The sequence below is a fragment of the Phycodurus eques genome, chromosome 19 (genome assembly GCF_024500275.1).
Source record: "Phycodurus eques isolate BA_2022a chromosome 19, UOR_Pequ_1.1, whole genome shotgun sequence".
NCBI classification, from domain to species: domain Eukaryota; kingdom Metazoa; phylum Chordata; class Actinopteri; order Syngnathiformes; family Syngnathidae; genus Phycodurus; species Phycodurus eques.
Window position 1 is genome coordinate 7,346,509 of NC_084543.1, and position 18,513 is coordinate 7,365,021.

At 40.0% G+C, this 18,513-nt stretch overlaps 3 protein-coding genes across 9 annotated transcripts; 2 read left to right on the forward strand and 1 right to left on the reverse strand.

The window, feature by feature from the left end:
• LOC133417566 (nuclear distribution protein nudE-like 1-A) lies at positions 1-6,606 on the forward strand. Of its 6 annotated transcripts, none has more exons than XM_061705365.1 (9): positions 1-149; positions 1,363-1,459; positions 1,681-1,834; positions 2,868-3,016; positions 3,100-3,236; positions 3,435-3,602; positions 4,310-4,392; positions 4,483-4,628; positions 5,458-6,606. In XM_061705365.1, exons 2-9 carry the CDS (start codon positions 1,374-1,376, stop codon positions 5,549-5,551), a joined length of 1,017 nt encoding a protein of 338 aa, XP_061561349.1. In that variant the 5' UTR covers positions 1-149; positions 1,363-1,373; the 3' UTR covers positions 5,552-6,606. The 6 variants fall into 6 exon arrangements, with proteins under 6 accessions (XP_061561349.1, XP_061561347.1, XP_061561345.1 ...); XM_061705363.1 differs by having other exon boundaries at positions 2-149; positions 4,298-4,392; XM_061705361.1 differs by lacking the exon at positions 1-149 and having other exon boundaries at positions 1,444-1,459; positions 1,589-1,834; positions 4,298-4,392.
• Positions 6,607-10,587: 3,981 nt separating this feature from the next.
• ascc1 (activating signal cointegrator 1 complex subunit 1) lies at positions 10,588-14,754 on the reverse strand. The gene is made up of 9 exons (XM_061705970.1): positions 14,487-14,754; positions 14,246-14,348; positions 14,049-14,146; positions 13,610-13,788; positions 13,292-13,425; positions 13,096-13,215; positions 12,885-13,009; positions 11,754-11,827; positions 10,588-10,990 (listed from the first exon to the last, which is right to left on the reverse strand). The coding sequence occupies exons 1-9, from the start codon at positions 14,599-14,601 to the stop codon at positions 10,874-10,876; spliced, it is 1,065 nt and encodes a 354-aa protein (XP_061561954.1). The 5' UTR covers positions 14,602-14,754; the 3' UTR covers positions 10,588-10,873.
• Positions 14,755-15,149: 395 nt separating this feature from the next.
• On the forward strand, positions 15,150-17,912 carry anapc16 (anaphase promoting complex subunit 16). 2 transcript variants are annotated; one of them, XM_061706151.1, is made up of 4 exons: positions 15,150-15,297; positions 15,584-15,728; positions 16,713-16,787; positions 16,878-17,912. In XM_061706151.1, the coding sequence occupies exons 2-4, from the start codon at positions 15,587-15,589 to the stop codon at positions 16,985-16,987; spliced, it is 327 nt and encodes a 108-aa protein (XP_061562135.1). In that variant the 5' UTR covers positions 15,150-15,297; positions 15,584-15,586; the 3' UTR covers positions 16,988-17,912. The 2 variants fall into 2 exon arrangements, with proteins under 2 accessions (XP_061562135.1, XP_061562134.1); XM_061706150.1 differs by having other exon boundaries at positions 15,297-15,381.
• The last annotated feature ends 601 nt before the right edge of the window (positions 17,913-18,513 follow it).

Consider the following 18,513-nt stretch of genomic DNA (forward strand, 5'->3'; position numbering starts at 1 on the left):
CGCCGATGCCCCGCTCTGTGACCTCGTCAGCCGCCGAGCAACACGGCGAACAAGAGGAAGCATCGCCAATCTCCACAAGCTGTGGAATGAGCCGATAAACATCTCATTAAGACGGCAAATATCTCTCTTCATGAGGTGATGTTCAGCAGGTAAACTTATGACTTATACCTCTTGCTTTACATCGAAGTAAAATCTCGAATATTAAAAAAATAAATAAATACACGGTTGACTGGTTTTGAACGAGCTCAGCCGTATCTGACAGCTCGACCTCGTCTCTTGTCGATAATCCTTGCCATTTTACTCATTTGTAGTGCTTTTATTCACTCCCAGTAATGTATTTTGAGTAATATTTGCCGGCCAAATGTTTCATAACTTCTTCCTAGTCGTGTGTGATAAAGCTATATAAGGCGTTAGAAGCATACACAATAGAAATGGAAAAAAAGTATAAATGTGATGCTTACCTGCTAAAAGATGATAGAGACTCATTTGTCACTTTGTGCGTCCACATTTAAAAGTCCTAGTTGACCTAAAGTGAGTGGACAATAGAGCTAGTATGTAGCTAACCGGGCTAGTAAATACAAATACTCTCCGCACTACTGTTCAAATGCCAGCTTTTGTGATATTAGATCAATCGTTTCAAATATTTTTCAACATTGTGATCTATAAGGTGTACAACGCAGCTGAGGGGGAAAAAAACACTTTTTACGAGGGGAAGTAAAAATAAACTGAGATAAAGTGGTTGCACAAGTGTGCGTGATAAATGGGATGTGTCTGTTCCAAAATAACCAATCACATTTACTTGTTTAGCACACACCTGCCGTCAATTATAGTGCCTCTGATTAACCCCAAATAAACTTCAGATGTTTTTGTAGCTTCTTCCGCTCTAAAATATCAGTTTTTCCCCTCAATTGCATTGTGCAGGTTTTAGGTTAATGGTGGAAAAAGTTCAGAAATTATCATACTCTTATTTTTTTATATCACAAAAACCTGTAGCTAGTTTGTACCTAACTAGGCCATGTAGTTATTTAGGCTGTGTTGCTAACTAGGCTATGCAGTTAACAAGCTAAATAGCTAACTAGGTTGTGTAGCTTACTAGGCTATATAACTAACTAGACTGAAACTTGACTCTGTAGCTAACTAGGTTATGCAGCCAACTAGGTTATGTAACCAACTAGGCTAGTTCATGTGGCTGTGTAGTTATACATATGAAGACTATTTGTATTTATTTTCTTTTGTGTTATTTAGCCATGTAAGGCAATTGAGAACTGATTGACATTTGCAATGCTGACCTGACTAGTGTGTGCGGTGTCCTCTTCAAGTGTTGTAAATGTATCTTAAACAATAGACTTCCTTACTGTTTAGACGTGATTGCCATGGAAACGGACAAAATACCTAAATTCTCCTCCAAGGATGAGGAAATCAACTTTTGGAAAGCGCTCTACGTCAAGTACAAGACAAAGTATGTGACACATTTTTGTGTTTTAACCTATTAAGATTTCGACTGTCAAATGTGGAGCTCAACGGACGGTAGCTGTGTTCTTGCCAGCTGGGAAGGAGAGCTGGCCTTCTTTTATTGCTTCCATTTCAGATGCACCTTCTTACATCATCAGTAGTTCGTCTCGAACGTGATGTCTTTCTCCGACTCTGTCTGTCTGTATCATCTCCCGCGCCGGCCGGCAGCTACCAGGAGGCTCACGAGGAGCTGCTGGAGTTCCAGGAGGGCAGCAGGGAATTGGAGGCCGAGCTGGAAGCTCAGCTGGGCCAGGCCGAGCATCGCCTGAAGGACCTGCAGTCTGACAACTTCAGGCTGAAGAGTGACGTGGAAACGCTCAAGGTAACGGCTAATCCAGATATCGGGAATAGAATCAACACAGATACAATTATATACAGTGGGCCAAAAGTAGGTAAACACTTAGTTGCTTAATCAATTTATTACATTTACATTTTCTCCCTGACATCTTTTCCTTCCTGAATTCCCTCAGTTTCTTGTTAGTCTTGCATCCTTACTTCCATCCTTATCCTTACCTCCTCTCCTCCTTTCCCCTCAAACCCGCTTTTTATACGTGCATCCTTCCTTCCTTTTCCTACTTTTGTCTTCTCTTTTCTTCCACCTCTGACCTACTTTTTTCTACTTTACTTCCTCACCTTTTTCCCCATTCCTTCCTTCCCTCAGAGACACTTTTTATTTTGCATCCTTCCTTTGTTTAAAACTACTTTTGTCCCTTACCTTTTTCCTTCCACCTCAGATCTGCTTTTTTCTTCTTTCCTTGCTGATCTAAAAAAAAAAAATAACCCATGCGGACGTGGTGTTGACGGCGAGTTCCTGGCTAAAGTATTAGTCACTGCTTTAGTGTTAGTAGCTGCGCTATAGTCAGCACAAATCATCATGGAAAATTGGGTCAGCACAACCTGCTACTTCCCAGAATTCTTTGCGGTGCTGTTTTTGACTATAATATTGTAGTCGTAGAAAATCAAGCTAAACGTTACTCTTGCATTTGTTCCTGTCCATATTGTTAAGCGTGTGTGCATGAGACATATATCGGGCTAGGTTGGTATTTGTGAATTTATTTGATTAAACTGACTTTGGGTTGTGTTTTCAACAGTGACATTCCGGTCATGTTCACTACATCTCGAAGCAACATGTAAACTTACCAAATGTATGAGTTGAAATTGCTCATTAAGGTTACTTTTCTGTCCACACGCTAGTCATGGCTGCCACACTGTAATCAAAAAGCCAGTAATGGTAACTGTACCAAAGATGTGCAGTGATGTCTGTATATTAAATGTAGGTCACAAGTTGAGGGCATTGAGGGTGTGATGAAAAATGTATGATGATGATGATAGTTTTTGCGTGTGTACTGTGACAGGAAAGACTGGAGCAGCAGTACTCTCAGAGCTACAAGCAGATCTCCGTGCTGGAGGACGACCTGGTGCAGACGCGCAGCATCAAGGAGCAGCTCCACAAATACGTCCGAGAACTGGAACAGTCCAATGATGACCTGGAACGAGCCAAGAGGTCAGATGATATTTTGTGGGCACTTTTCAGTTAGCGTTCCGCTTTCCTTCTGACCGAGTCGGGTGTTGTTCGGGGCCCCTAAGAGCGACCATCGTGTCTCTGGAGAACTTCGAGCAGCGTCTGAACCAGGCCATTGAGAGGAACGCCTTCCTGGAGAGCGAGCTGGACGAGAAGGAGTCACTACTCGAGTCCGTTCAGCGGCTCAAAGATGAAGCCAGAGGTGACAACTGCCAATTGCCAACTGAAAACAAATAGCAACAACCTCATCAATGAATCCACATAAGACTCGACTATCACCTCAGTGATGGCTACTTAAAAAAACAAATCTTTGTTCAACCCATCCTCGTATACACAACATGCGACACTGCCTGTAAATGCTTTCGCCGTCATCTCGGACTAATTATTTCTCTTTCGTCAGATTTGCGTCAGGAGCTGGCCGTGCGCGAGCGTCAGGTGGACGTAAGACGGACGTCGGCCCCCAGCTCGCCCACGCACGACAATGTCAAGATGGACTCTCTGTCAATCTCCATGCCTGCCACGCCTCTGAGCAAAGGTCTGGACAACGCCGTCCTCGCCAACGCCGCAGGTCTGTGCAGCCAGAGACATCTTACACCATATGGACTAAAGTATTCGGACGCAGCTCTTAAACAATTAATTAAATGTGATGGAGTCTTAATATAAAAACAAATATTCCCACGACTGCTTCCAGCTTTGTGGGAGGAGTTTATTATTATTATTATTGATTTTTTATTAATCTCATTAAATAACTGGTTAATTGATTTATTCCATACAAATTTGTAAAATACATTTAACAATTTGATAAGTAATTGGTTAAGAATGGTTCACTGAATTAGAAAAAATAACTTGAATTACATAATTTGATTAAAATAATAATTTTTACATATTAAATTTAATATTGTAATTTGTTAAATAATTATGAAATTACAAATACAAACTAAAAAAACGGATTCATTGTTTAAATATGCAATTTTACTTTTAATTTATCAGTTTAGTTTTGAAAGTAAATAAAATTATTTAAATGCAAAAAAACTAAAATTATGAATCATTTGATTGAATTATTAATAAACAATTTTACACATGCATTGAACTTGTTTATATATTTTAATGAGTTGATGATAATCATAATACTGTATTAGTTAATAATTACAAATAATTCATCACTATTTTACATCCACATTTTAACTTATTTTTATGTATTGTATTGATGTAGCTTGACGTGAGCGTTTGTTGATTCCTCGGGAGTGACCTTATCTTTTGCAGGACTTTCCACAGGCTACGCCAGCAACTCACCGCTGACACCGTCAGCGCGGATATCAGCTCTCAACATTGTCAGCGACCTACTGAGGAAAGTAGGGGTGAGTCCGTTTTGGATTTCTGTAAACCCTCAAATCCTTTTTTTTTTTTTTTTTTTTGTCCTCCCCATTACAAGCCTCATGTCCTGGCAGGTTTTGGAGGCCAAACTGGCCGCGTGCAGGAACCTGGCCAAGGAGCAGCAGGCCAAGAAGACCTACGCTCTGGACAATGGCAACATCCTCAATGCCAACAGTAGTGCTTACTCGCAGTCGCTCCATATCACCTACTTGGACAAAGCGTGAGTCTCTTCTGTTTTTTTCCCTCTGTGAGGATGAGTCAAGAGTCATTCCCAGCTAAAACTGGAATATTTCCTGCAAATTTCTGATTAATTTCCATGGAAAGTTAAGATGGGGAATTTGAGAAATATTCCAAAATTGGAAACTTTCAGTGGGAATTGAGGGTAATTTAATTGTATATAATATTCAAGCATAAATCTAAACATTTTGTTTTGCCATAAGCAGACATCTATTTAAAATGTTCACTGTCCTTGTTCACATGTGAGGTGATCACAATTGCTCCATTTTGTTTTCACTTCACTCAGGCCCAAAAAGCCTGAAGCTTTTTTTACCCAAAGCTTGCTCACACCTCAAATTTTGACTCACAAAACAAAGCAAAAAATCAACCAAGTATGTTCAACTCATAACTCGAAAACCTGTAAGTTGGGGCAGTCGTAAGTCAAGGCAACACTGTAGATCAGAGCATCATCAACATACAAGATAAAACCTCAAGAACACAATATAAAAGAGCAGTGGACTGTGAACGGAACCCTGAGGAACTACACACTTTGACAAATGAAGTTCATATTGTACAAGAAACATCCACAATTAATCTAATCAAAGAACAGGACGAGGAAAAGCAAAAGAGGTGATATTGCTCGTCATGATTCAAAGCGCTTGCGCATAAATTGTGATATCTTGTAACATTCAAATCTATTTACTCTTTTAAAACCCAATTTTTACTTGTATTTTTAGATTTAAATGCAGTAGTGTGCCTTTTAAGTTTTTCTCGTAACCATTTGATGCGGGCCGTGATTAATTTTTAAAATTGTATTCCTTTGTTTTTTTCAGCAGAGGCGCCAGCAGCCTGGATCCAGGGACCCTTACGGCCATCACAGTCCCTCCAGCTGCCTCCTCAGCCGGCTTGGTGCCCCTCACTGTTTGAGCACAATCACCTCCGCAGACCCCGCCAAAAGGATATCATGTGACTAAGTGGCAATGACCTTAAAGTGATATGCAAACACTTTTTATCACTCATCACTGAGCAATAGAGAGTCAAAGTAAGCATTCACGTGCACGCTCGTGTTTCCGTTATAATTGTCTCTGCATTATTTATTGATGTTTGTAAATGTTTGAAACGTCGTGAAGGAAAGGTGGTTGTCTTTTGCGTTCCATTTGCTTTCTGTCGCGCCTGTGACCAAAGACGGAAGAGGGCTATTCAAATGTGTCACACTTTTGGTCATATTGATCGTTTACATTCCAGTTACTGGTGGCAAGAAATCTATTTGTCAGCAATTTAAATCACTCAACAACAAAAAGAACAGGTCATGACTATGGTGGACTAAAAATGGAAAAATTAAATTTAAAAAAATCATTAAATGTGTTATGAACTAATCAAAATTAGAACTAAAATGTCATCATTCATTAAAATACAAATTCATTTTATGTAAAAACTTATATTTTTCTATTGTTATATTATTTCATAAAAATGTATAATAGCAGACTCAAATTTAATGAGTTCTATGGTAAATATTTCACGAAATAAATGAATTATTAGCGAAATTAATTTTGGTTGATTGGTTAAATGTATTGGATTAAAATGTTTCCATAAATATTTCACTTTATTTCACATTATAGTAGACCAATTAATCAAATTTCACTAATATAATTAATAGTTTACTGTTGCATATTCATAGTTTTAAAAATTTGTTAGTCAAAATGTAATTAATAATACAATTCTAAAATATTAATATTTCACAATTATAGCAAAGAATAGTGTTTTTGTTTGTACAGAAAATTATTTTGTATTTGAATTAATTTGACACATTTATGTATTTAAGTCATTGTTTTCGTTATTTAATTTTGGCAGTTTTGGTCCTCCTTGCATGACAGGCAAACCAAGCACTTTTCAGTTCATTTTTATTTATTCATGTGTAATATCACCGGTGTGTGGTGATGTTTGTATATTTAATTTATTTCAATTAAAAAAATAAAAAAACAGACTCAAGTATTGTGAGTTCTACAATAGAAGTTCAATCCATTCACAAATGAAGAGTTGGTCTTTGACAGCAATCAGAATTCTTTTTTTTTTTTAACCAAACTCAAGTTTCTTTTAAGAATTCTCAAAAGACAAACAATTTTTTTTTTTTTAAAGATTGCACATGGAAATGATTCAGCCTTCATATGTTTTACATGTAGGCACAGTCCACATGAAGATGTCCATTTTGTAATTATTATTTAAGGCCTTTGTATGTGTGTTGAGCTGCTTCCTTTCCTCTTTTCCGCCACCTCCTCCATCTGTTTGTGCCTCCTCTCCACGATTTCCATCCTCTTGGCGTCGTTCCTCGCTCGCTCCTGCACTCGCATGTCCTCCACGTCCTGGAGGAACCTGTGCCTGCATGTGACGCACAACAATGAATGTCTCAGATGTCAAAACTACAACATTTTTCATCTTCATATCTGTCATCAAAACATTCAAAGTCAGCATCACTTTAAATGTTCATCACGTATGTTTTTGGGTACAAATGCCACAAGCACATTGACTTTTCCATAGCATTGTTTTTATTTGTTATTTTCCCCCCCCCCAAAATTAGGATTTGAAGCTTGGTATTTTAAGAGTTAGGGTTTCAAGCCTGGGATGGAGTTTCAAACAACGGAATGGATTAGTGTTTTCAATTGTTCGGGTTTCAATCGTGGGTTCGAGTTGTACAGGGGTTATGGTTTCAAAGTAGTAGTTCCTAGCCACAGTTGGGGTTTCAAATTAGGGTTTTAAAGCCTGGGTTAGGGTGTCAAATCAAGGTTTCAATCCTGTGTTATTTTTTCTTCACAAACGATACTGTACGTCGAAGCTCGTTGCTGGTAGAAGTAAAATATTAAAGATGCATTTCCATGGAGTAATGAGCGGACCAGACAAGGAACCAAAACGAATCCATTTCAAATGAACCTTAAAACTGTGAACACAGTAATAAATACTGAAGAAGGGTACCTGCTGAGGAAGGCAGCGGCCAGTCCAACAATGAGTGACCCGAAGAGAATAGGCTTGGCGAGACGCTTCCCAGCAGACAGTTTGTGCTGCTTCATCTTAAAACACGTCAGGTCAAATTATATTTGACATTCAAGTGACCATTAGCTAACTAGCTACTTGACACACACAAAAAAACATGACTTGCACGCTGTCGATTGTGCTGTACTTTTGGTTCCGCCATGAGATGTTTTTTAAAATTATTATTACTGGTTGGTATATGTTGCAGCTTGGAACACATACGATATTACCAACAGTTTTGTTATATTAATTAAAATTTTATTAATTTATATTTTAAGCAAGAAAAAAAAATATGAATGGGGGTGGCGTCAACCCGTCGGGCTCATTTAAGTGACGGACTGCTTGAACTCAACCATCGCTGAGTTTTGTAAATTTATTGGCTGTTTAGTTTAGACCCCACTTTGGCACATACTCATTTTATAAAATGGTATGCATGTTACATTATGAGCACTTAGAATGCTACGAAGCATTTTATAACATTTAAGTGGAGAAAAAATCCGAAGAGTCGGTCGACTGTCGGAGTCATTTCAGTGAAGGACTGCTTGATTTTAACCAACTTTCGCCACAGACTTTCTCTACCGCTTTATACCCTATTTGCATTACAAGGTGGACCACTCGTAATATTAACATGTCTTTTATAATAATATTTAAGCGGAATGGATGCGATCGACGTCGGAGTCATTTAAGTGACGGACCGCCCAAAAATGATGTTATACAGTTTCAAGCCGCATTTGGGGTTTCAAGGCTGGGTTAGGGATTTGTATCTGTCTTTTTTTTTAGGGTTAGGGTTTTAAACAAGGGTTAGGGTGTCAACGGGTTTCATGCCCGATTTAGGGTTTCATAATAGAGTTTCAAGCCACGGTTAGGTAATAATGGTAAAGACGTGCCATAGTTCCGACACTTCACAAAATTCATCCATATTCATATCTCAAAAATACAATTTATTTTGCTGGCTGCTATTGTGTGAATGCAAAGTGGCTCCCTCATCCTGGCACTGAAGCTCATAGATCCCTCTGGTGTATTGTAACAGCATAACGAGGTGGTCTCCAGTGGCATTTGTAAAATTATTATAAAATATATTTAGTATCTTTATAAAACATGTTGCAAGTCAAGAAACTTCGTGTCTGACTCCTAATAGTAAAGGCATTTTGTCATTAAAAGTTTGAAAAATGTTACTTAACTGCCAAGAATTCAAATATCAGTCAAATTGATTTTCAAAAATAAATTCAGTGGGCCCTGTCTATACCGTTATTGATCAAATATGAAGTATTAAAGTGACCCAATTACTCCTTGTACTGTAGTATCCGTGTGTTGGATGTGTTCCTTTAAGGGGCGTGGCCTAGTGAGTGACAACAGGAGCTGGAGTCAGGTTGGCATGTTATAGTTCAGCGTGAGATGTGGTCTACAACAGCTCCTCGCGAGTGTTCTCATTTTGTATTTGTGTGTTGGACTTTTTTGTCAATAAATGGGTGAAAGTGCATCAGTGACTGTGGCTTTCTCCTATTCGTAACTTTCTCTACCCTGTGCTGCTTTTTGTTTTTTTTTTTTAAATCTTAACTCAACCCTTAACTCAATTCAGCAACCTATTTGGCTACAAGATATCGCTGCTTCAGCTAACCGGTATTGAAGGAGGCCGGCCAAGAGCAGGATCGCGTTCCTTCAACGCCGCTGAGCTGGCTGAACTATCTCGGCCACTGGCATCAAAACAGTCGATGCTGGACAGGCACGTGATGAGCTCCTGGGTGGACAAGCCAAGGTCATAGCAGGGTAAACATCCCGACAATGGTGCCAATTGGTAGATCCGATGTGTTGATCAAGAGAGCGTCCGTCATCAGTCACGAATACGAAGACGGGTATGCACCCTCAGAAATGCATCTATAATTGTACCTTTAGATTTGTCGACGGTGTTAAGGCAGTTCCTAGGCGGCACCCCCAGAGATCTCCAGGTGTCGGGATAAATGGAAGGGTAGCAATAGAAGTCGTAAGTAAGTAAAAACAACCAAACGAATCATGGGAGTTAGATGCATGATTTGCTCTGGCAACCTCTGATCTAAGAAGCCAATGGGGTGAAAGATTTGTCTGCTGTCCAAGATATGATGGTAGAGCCTCCAAAACACCATGAAAAGATTAACTGGATTGATCCACCTTGGTTTTTTTAATGGAGTGGTACTCCAATAGGGTTTGCTCTTGGATTGTTAGGTTTTATATCTTAGGAATGTGCATCATCATTTTCGGCCCAGGAAAGGGTACACCTGTGCCTGCTTTCAAACGAAGGAGCGGCAGACTATCTTCATTGATAAAATCCTGGGAATAGTGCTAGGCTCTAGTTCTTTGTCTTTGGTCCTGGACACCCACTGTGGCCTATTGCAGCCTCCACAAACACATTTTGCAAACTTTTAAGAAAGTTTGGTGGCGGTTCGGCTTCCAAAGCAAGAAATTCAATCACAACTCTCTGCTTCTGACAGGTATCCAACAAAGACGTCATTTCCAAATTGGCTTAACAGGAAAAGGACAGGCTTAAACAAAACTTTTTTTTTTTTTCTAGATTAACCTTTAAATAAGTATTTAAAGTACAAACAGTGAAAATGTCTGGGAAAAAAATCAATTATTAGTAGGTTAAATTAAATTGAGGTCATGACTGCCCCTCGAATATGGTCTTCCTTTATCTTCCTTGCACACTGATGGGTTCCAAATGTTTTTTTCAAAAGACTACTTTTTATTCGCAAATGGATTTCAGATATTATACAGCCACACCTGAGCATCCATTCTCGATGAAGCCAGGCGACATCTTACACACGTGTGCTTCCGCCGCGTTAAGATTTAACGGCGAGTCGTTAATGAGAATCCTCATCGCTGACAGCTGTACGCTAAAGTTGGGACTCAAACTGGGTCACACGACTATTCCAAGTGGGACGTCAGGTGGAGAAAACGTAGTGATCAAAATAGTTCATTTCGGCTCAACACAAGCTCACAAATCACAGCGAGATACCCATGACTCATTATTAGGAAATTATGTTGTAGGCATGATTTGTATTCGTTTCTTAAGAATTCCATGTTCCCATACAGTGGCGGACCCCTCTTTGGGTCTTTGAGAGGGGAAAACAAAAGCCTTTGCTGCCCCCAACTGGACAGAATCCCTCAGAGCGCCACTGCCGGCCGGCAGCCAAGTATCACATTTGTATAAAGAATTCCAGGCTTGGAAGAGTCTATGAGGGCAGTATGATCTCAGGAGAAGCTGATACTTCCTGCAGAGGCGTAGTAGCCCGTGCAGCCGGCTGAGTATCGCTGCGAGAGTGACACCGTGTTCAGATCTAGCTCTCCGAAATGATAAGCTCCAAATATCTGCAATCAAAATGAATGCACATTTTAGACTCGACATAACGTCTGTGCTTGTGTCATGAAGCAGGTGACGGATGGCGAGATTAGAAACAGCTGTGTGACTAATCAGCACTGAAAAGGATGTCAGAATTTTGTGTTACCTTGGTTACAAGCAACAGTATAAAGATTTTGAGATTCAAATAGTTGTTGCACCGTGCGGCTTGTCCCATTAGGAGTCGCCGAACTAAGTCACTATTATACTTAATTCCTGTAACATTACCTTTTTCTCGTAACCTTTCCCCATAGTGTGTTTTATACTCGCTTTTAATTTTTATGTTTGTTTACAAAATAGTAACCGTGGCATATTTGCTTTCTAGTTTTAAAACCAAATTCGTGTTGGATGTGGATACTAAAAATGAATCTGACTAATTAACTTGTGATGAATTCTAAATGAAATTTATCGTATTCCTCTAACCCAGTGGTTCTCATACCTTTTATACCAAATACCACTTAAAGAAATACTTCACTCTACAAGTACCACCACGATGACCAATGTTAAATTACAGTAGCATAGTATTTGGGGAAAAAAAAAAAACATTTTAAATGATTAAATCCAAATGTACTGTACTTAAAAGTTAAATACAACTGAACTGTACCTGACAAATGTACTGCACTTGATAAAAAAAAAAAAAGTCAATTAATTTAAGTGATTCTTTCTCAAAGCACTAGATGGAGCCTGTGTACCACCAGTGGTATTCATACCACACTTGAAAATAATTTCTGTCACCTTTAATATCTTTCTGGCATCAAACGCCTCTCGTTCGTTCGTGCCTTGTCTTCCCGACCCGCTCGCCTCTTTCACTGGGGGGGGGGGAAAAAAGGAGAATGTGAAAAAGGACCTCAGTACTTGACGTCAAAAAACACAACATGGTGTCTTGAAATCAAATTGTCTTGTTCACATGCTGATGGAGTGGGCACAAAATCAAGGTTATTTCAATAAGTGTAATTCAGGCCATAATTGATGTTGACCACATGCTGGTAAACATGCTGCGTTGGGACATGTTTGGGAACATCGGAGGGCGGGGAAAGCTTGATCCGAGGCCTAAATGAATGAGGCCTTTGTCAGAACTTGGAAAACATGCTGTGGGTTCACGTAAACAGAGCTGTGGATGCCGCAACTGTCTCTTGAGGAATTTGTTGTTGCGGAGCCATGTGTGTCGACATCGCAGCTCTACTCGGGTATATTGGAAAACACGCTTAACAACTTTCCTTTTTTTACTTATGCCCAATGCAAAAAAAACAAGGCAGGAAATTATGTGTTAATAGACACATACTTTGGCCGTTGCAACTGGGAGAATATATTTTCTAGATGATTAATGAAATTGGTTTTGTTAGATTGTTTATTTGACACTGGAGTTTAGGTTAGTTTAGTTGTTTCAGTGGTTGGTTGGTTTGTTTAGCTCGATCGTTTCATTGGTACTTTTTTTTTATCCTTGGGTTGGTTAGATTGTTATAATCTTGTGATTGAATGGTTTTCTTGTTTGACTGCTTCAGTTGTTTGTTTGTTTTTTGGTTCAAGGGTGGGCAAAGTGTGTGTGTATGTGTGTGTGTGTGTGTATATATATATATATATATATATACACACACACACACACACACACACACACACACACGCGACTGACTTGAAGCATCTGTGTGTTTTAAAAATCAAATGCGCCCCCGGTTTGTTTGGTTAGATTGTTTTTGGATTTTTGTTTGTTTGCTACATTCCACTCTCTGTTGTAAATAAAAATAATGAAAATAAGTTCGGCTGAAGATCGCCTCAATTGCATCTTTAGCCTTCTAACTTATCAAAAAAAAAAAAAAAAAAAAAATACAACTAAAATGAACAATTTGTTACATTGGCACTGCTATGTACCCGTAGTGTCTTTTCTGAATAGGGTGTTCATCACAGTGCCATGCAGCTTGACTCGGTCCCACTCTCTCGCCATCTGCCCCTTCGAGACAAAATACTCCACCAGGCGATCGGCGATCACTTGCAACCTGGCGCATAACCACCACACGCGACGAACAGTGTCAGTAAACTTGAACGCAAAGAAATTATTATTATTTTTTTTAACTTCTATTACTTATCAGAGCCGTCTTTCACGTTGACTTTGGCGTACAGGACATCAACCATTCCGGGGTCGTCGTTCATATACTCGACGCCCGTCACCCGTAAAGGCAGAGGCTTGCCTCCTGCGATGTCCCTGACAGGAAAAATGGAAAACAAAAAATACGTAATATTTATCCGTAAAAGCACAATGTTAGAGATCAACAACATACCTGATAAGGTTTTGACAGTCCTGGAGGTGCTCAGTTGCTTTCCTCACTTCCGAATCATCCAACAGCGTGAGGGTGCCGACAGTCAGGTGAAGCTTTGCCGGGTTCTGAAAGATGCTTCCATCTAATCCTTGGTCCTGTGTACCCCGCCCCCCCCCAAAAAAGTACACTCAAACTGTCTGTTGTTTGATAGCAATACAGCACGGAATCTGCAGAAGAAAAACATTATTTATTCCATTTTGGAAGAGGGAGTAAAACATAAAATGTGGAAAATGTGAATCGCTGTGAATACATTCCGGATGCACTGTATGTTTATTGTACCTGTGAACACTGCTCCAAGACTCCATCTTTAAACTTCAGGAATCCCTCTTGGATTTTGGGGTCATTGAGAGGCAACGACAGGAAGTGCGTGAAAGGCTGCTTCTTGCGGAAGTTGTCGATGAGGACCTCGATTCTCGTGATGGCGGACGAGACGGCAGCTTTGTGCGGTCCCGTGACAACTGTCAGGAGGAAAAAGAACTTGAAAATAAATCTTTCCCATCATGAAGTGTTTAAAATACACAACCAAGTTACAGTAAGGCTGAGACGACATTCCACGGACTAGCTAAAATCGAGGAACCACTGATGTCTCTTTTGCGTCTGTGTTTCACTGACGTATGAAAATGGGCGTGTGTAGGGTGAGCAGTGGCTCATTTGCATAAGACAGGGCTGCCCCCTCAAAACAGGCTAATTTCCGGTTCGGCTCCAATAAGAGTTGTACCTATCTGTCCTTCCACTCCTTGCTTGGGGATGTTAATTGACGTCTTTGTGTCTGACTCCAGCCGCTTACGCGTTTCTCCCTTTTTCCCGATGATGTATCTGTCGGATGAAGCCAAAACAAGAACGATGAACATTTTTCACAGTGTAACGTGTTTTTGTTTTGTTGTTTTTTTGTGTGTGTATTTTTGCATGACTTACTTGTACAGGACAGTTGGCACGTCGATGGCACAACGGAATCCTCTCTCAGTCTGTTCAATGACGTGAATGTCACAGGTTTCTTCTGCCTCGAACTCCTCGCTCTCTACACGACAAATTGTCATCACTTTCTGAACCACAAACCTCCCCCCTTTTATAATTATTTTTTTTTATAACACTTCCCCCACCTGTTAGATAGGGGACTAATGTTAATATTGACAGACGTCAAAGTTCGTCAACTCACCAGGTGGTCCCATGTAGGAAAAATCCTCTTCCTCCTCATACTGTTCTTCTTGAATGACGTTCCTTCGGTATATTCTTCCATCTATATTAATTACAGGAGGGCGTAAAACGTCCATGTTGTCAACTAGAGCCCGTGAAAAATAAATCGTAACTATCGTGGGAAATTACGCTCAGCAAATATGTCACAAAATAGCAAATTGTAATAACTTGTCAAGTAAGCTAGCTACATACGTGCAACTCAGTCATAGACATCATATCGAAATAGATAACGCGCTGGGCGCCAACTAGTCACGTCAACGTAGCCGCCATATTGCATGTGTCAAACCGTAGCGATACGCGAAGTTGCCTCATTCATTTGCAGTTTGAATATGTCGACCGTTTTACACTCTTAAAAAGTATTGATGGTTATAAATATGTACTTATAAATATGTACTTTTCCTTATGTTTGCACAGTTGTTAAAGCTACCAATGTACATTGGAATAAAAGTCATATACGTTGTTTTTGGTGCCTATGTGTTTCCCAAATATGGTGGCGTGTTTGTGTGTGAATGGGTGAATGAGAGGCATTAATTTGTGCACTTTAGGTTGTCGCTTTGTGATGCTCTTGGGTACCCCGGCAACAAATCTATGTATATTTGATGTCTATGAGTGCAACTCGTGTGCATCCCTTGGTTTTCCGTTGAGGCTCCTTTTAGTAAATCTGCAAGTAAAGTGGAGGGTGAATTTTGCCTTACGTTCTCCAATCCACGTATTTGTAAAGTCTTTCGTTAAGCCTTTGCCGTAAAACGCCCGGCTTTGTCGTAAAATGCAGAGTAAGTATTTTTGATGTAAACAAAACAGCAGCTTCAGCTGTGCGCATTGACGTCAAAGTTTGCAGGTTATCACGCGCATTGACGGTAAGTTACATTAGAACGTGATCAAATTGCGATGTTTGGCGAGGTGTCAGCGTATTACTCGATTGGCTGCTTCTCTTGCGGGAGTGATAATGGCTAGCGCGAGCTAACCTTAGTGTTTACACGAGCCCCGTTGCCTAACTCGTAATGTTGGATACAAATGTAGTTTATGTGACAAGTGAGTGTTTTTCAAAATGTTGCACAGGCAATGGCGGCGTCTTCTTCGTCCTCCTCGGCCGGAGGCGTTAGCGGCAGCTCGGTGACCGGTTCGGGTTTCAGCGCCTCGGAGCTCATTCCCCCAAGGAAGGTCCTGTACACTTACCCCAAAGGAGCCGGTGAAATGATGGAAGGTATGTGTCGAAATATTGATCCCATGCGCAGTAGGATGTATGTTTCGAAGACAAATCCGGATTTACACAGATTTCAAGGGATTAACAAAATGATTAATTTCATGATCAAGATGGTCAGTGCGTGCTGTTTAATCACTGTGTTGGATGTATGCCTTTAAGAGGCGTGGCCCGAACAGTGACGCCACTAGCCGGAGTGGGGATATTTCAGCGTGAGCTGTGGCCGACAGCAGCTCCTTCCGAGTGTTCTCATATTGTATTTGCATTTTTTTGGCCTATTCAAAAAACTTCTGAAGCTGAATCGGCAACTGTGGCTCTCCTTGCCCACATGCGCGGGCATAGCACTACCTGCAGGTTTTTTTTGGTTTTTTTTTCCACTTCACTCGAGCGGCGGTGTATCCGGAGCTTGCTCGTAACACACATTTTGGCTCGCAACGCCAAAACAAAAAATTTACCAAGCATTGGCTTGTACCTGGAAGTTGGGTCACTAATAGGAAAGTAGTAATTGGTATTTTTATGGGTTACAAAGTGGCGACGTACAGGCAAGATAATTAACATTTAAACGTTCAACAATTTGACATCATAAAATGAGACGTCGAATGGTACAGCTCAGATGGATTATTTTCTGTTGCCAGATCTCTCACGCGCTTCGTGTGGAGTTGGACAGCTGAGGCAAGCCGACCTCTCCAAAATATTTGTGGCTTGGAAACACAAACCTCAGGTCAAAAGTTTCCAACGTGGATAAATCCCTGCATTAGTGATTGTACTTTTGTAAACTAGCTCCTCTGTTCGCAGCCATGTTGTTAGTCTAAGTAGTGCACATCAGCGGTTATGCAGTGTGAACCACAGAAGCTGCTAAAAAAAAGTTTTCTTCGTCCTGACAAATAAACTTGCCCGGCCCTACTGTGAGGTTTTATTTGCAGCCAGTATTAAATGTCGGCCGCACATTCAGCAGTTTGCCTAACACTCTTGTGCTCCCCTTGACAGACGGCTCAGACAGGTTTCTATGCGAGTCGGTATTCAGCTACCAAGTGGCATCGGCACTGAAGCAGGTCAAACACGGTAAGAGAGAAAAAAAAAAAAAAAAAAGGGACTACCTATATAATATATTTATATTTTTTTGCTGATTGTTGTGTATCAATCTTCCAACAGATCAACAAGTGTCCCGCATGGAGAAGCTGGCGAGTCTGGTGGAGGAGCTGGAAGCGGACGAGTGGCGATACAAGCCCATTGAACAGCTCCTGGGGTTCACGCCGTCGTAAACAAAAGCACACGCTTTTTTTTTTTTTTTTTTTTTTTTTTTTAAACCGGGATTTTTTTTTCTTTAGCTAATAAACAGACTTGGCTAAAGTACTTATACTCTGTACTTAACACATTCACTGCCATTGACGGCTTTAGAAGTCAAATGTCCATGTTAACTGGGAAGGCTGGCAGTGGTAAGTAGAACTACATGTAAGGGGAAAAAAACCAAAAGACTGGGAAAAGTAGAAGTACTAATTCAACTCATATACTTGCAGTAAGTAAAAAATAAAAGTACAGACTGAAATGTACAAAAGTAAAAATGTTTTTTTTTTTTTTTTACTGTCAATTACATACAATAAATGGAAGAAAACTCATCTGCACACAAAATAGTTTCCCTCTTTTATTAACTTGCATAGTGCTCATACTGAGAAGAAAAAAAGTCCTGTTATATGTCATATTTTGTTGTTGTTTTTTTAACCAAGAGCTCACTAGCATTGGCTTGATTTTTATGCAAACATATTCCTGCCAATGTCAAACAATTCTAGGATTGGGTAGGAAATAATTTCCTTCTCCGAATCTGTTGCCTTGTCTTTAATGCTCCTTGGCTCATGCCGCTACATGTTTTTATAAAGTACAATTTAATAGTACTATTTTCCTCCTTAACAACACATTACAAAAAAATATGTTTTTTGGGGGTGAGGCTGGAACAGATTAATGGCATTTCCATTCATTTATTGGGGAAATATGATTTGAGAAACGAGTGTTTTGCCTTACGAGCACAGTCGGAACAAAATAAAATGTTATCTCAAAGCACCGTTGTACTTAATTACAGTAACAAAGTATTTGTACTTAGTTACTTCCCACCAATAAATGATGTGAAAGGGTGACACAGAAGCAGTCACAAACAACCCATTTATGCGTGTAATTAAAAAGTCGTAGGTTCTACGTGTCAGCTGCTGTTTGTTTTTTCCACCCAACTGCGCTCGTTCACACACAAACATGTAGTTGAATAAAAAGTGATGTCACACGTCACGCCCCTAAGTATCAGCGGGCGTGCTGTGTTGACAGCGAGCAAACACGTTGTTTTGTTGCCCCAAGTGAATGAGCGTGTGAGTGTTTTTTTTTTTTATTCGCTGCGAAGAGGGCGTGGAGTGTACAGAATGTACTGTTGCGGTTGGGGTAGGACAGTCCAGCTTGGCAAACGCACGCCTGTGGACGCAGTTGGAATTTTATCCTAGGAAGCAGTTCAAAAGTTGGACGTGCTCGACCGCACTTTCTAAGAACTCAGGTGTCAGGAACTCAAAGCTTACCAATAAAAGTTCATAGCAGGTACTCAAGTTTGGGTTCTTGGTCTGACTGTGACGTAGGAATACGTACAGAGAGAGTTGTTTGTTACATGAATCACAGTGCAGAGAAAACCTAAAAATGTCACATCAGAAAAAATATATAAATTCTAAAAAAAAAATATATATATATATGTATATATATATATATAATGTATAATATTGAAATGTATTTAACAGCAAATAATGTGGAATCTGAGAAA

What these genes read in the sequence shown, in the direction of transcription:
- LOC133417566 (XM_061705361.1), top strand. Translation starts at nt 1,589, where the DNA reads ATGCACCTTCTTACATCATCAGTAGTTCGTCTCGAACGTGATGTCTTT. An exon ending in GTGACGTGGAAACGCTCAAG is followed by an intron (nt 1,835 to 2,867) that starts GTAACGGCTAAT and finishes GTACTGTGACAG; the next exon opens with GAAAGACTGGAGCAGCAGTA. An exon ending in ACCTACTGAGGAAAGTAGGG is followed by an intron (nt 4,393 to 4,482) that starts GTGAGTCCGTTT and finishes ATGTCCTGGCAG; the next exon opens with GTTTTGGAGGCCAAACTGGC.
- ascc1 (XM_061705970.1), bottom strand. Translation starts at nt 14,601, where the DNA reads ATGGACGTTTTACGCCCTCCTGTAATTAATATAGATGGAAGAATATAC. An exon ending in TCTTGGAGCAGTGTTCACAG is followed by an intron (nt 13,426 to 13,609) that starts GTACAATAAACA and finishes CGGGGTACACAG; the next exon opens with GACCAAGGATTAGATGGAAG. An exon ending in GTGAAAGACGGCTCTGATAA is followed by an intron (nt 13,010 to 13,095) that starts GTAATAGAAGTT and finishes GTTATGCGCCAG; the next exon opens with GTTGCAAGTGATCGCCGATC.
- anapc16 (XM_061706151.1), top strand. Translation starts at nt 15,587, where the DNA reads ATGGCGGCGTCTTCTTCGTCCTCCTCGGCCGGAGGCGTTAGCGGCAGC. An exon ending in AGCCGGTGAAATGATGGAAG is followed by an intron (nt 15,729 to 16,712) that starts GTATGTGTCGAA and finishes TCCCCTTGACAG; the next exon opens with ACGGCTCAGACAGGTTTCTA. An exon ending in ACTGAAGCAGGTCAAACACG is followed by an intron (nt 16,788 to 16,877) that starts GTAAGAGAGAAA and finishes ATCTTCCAACAG; the next exon opens with ATCAACAAGTGTCCCGCATG.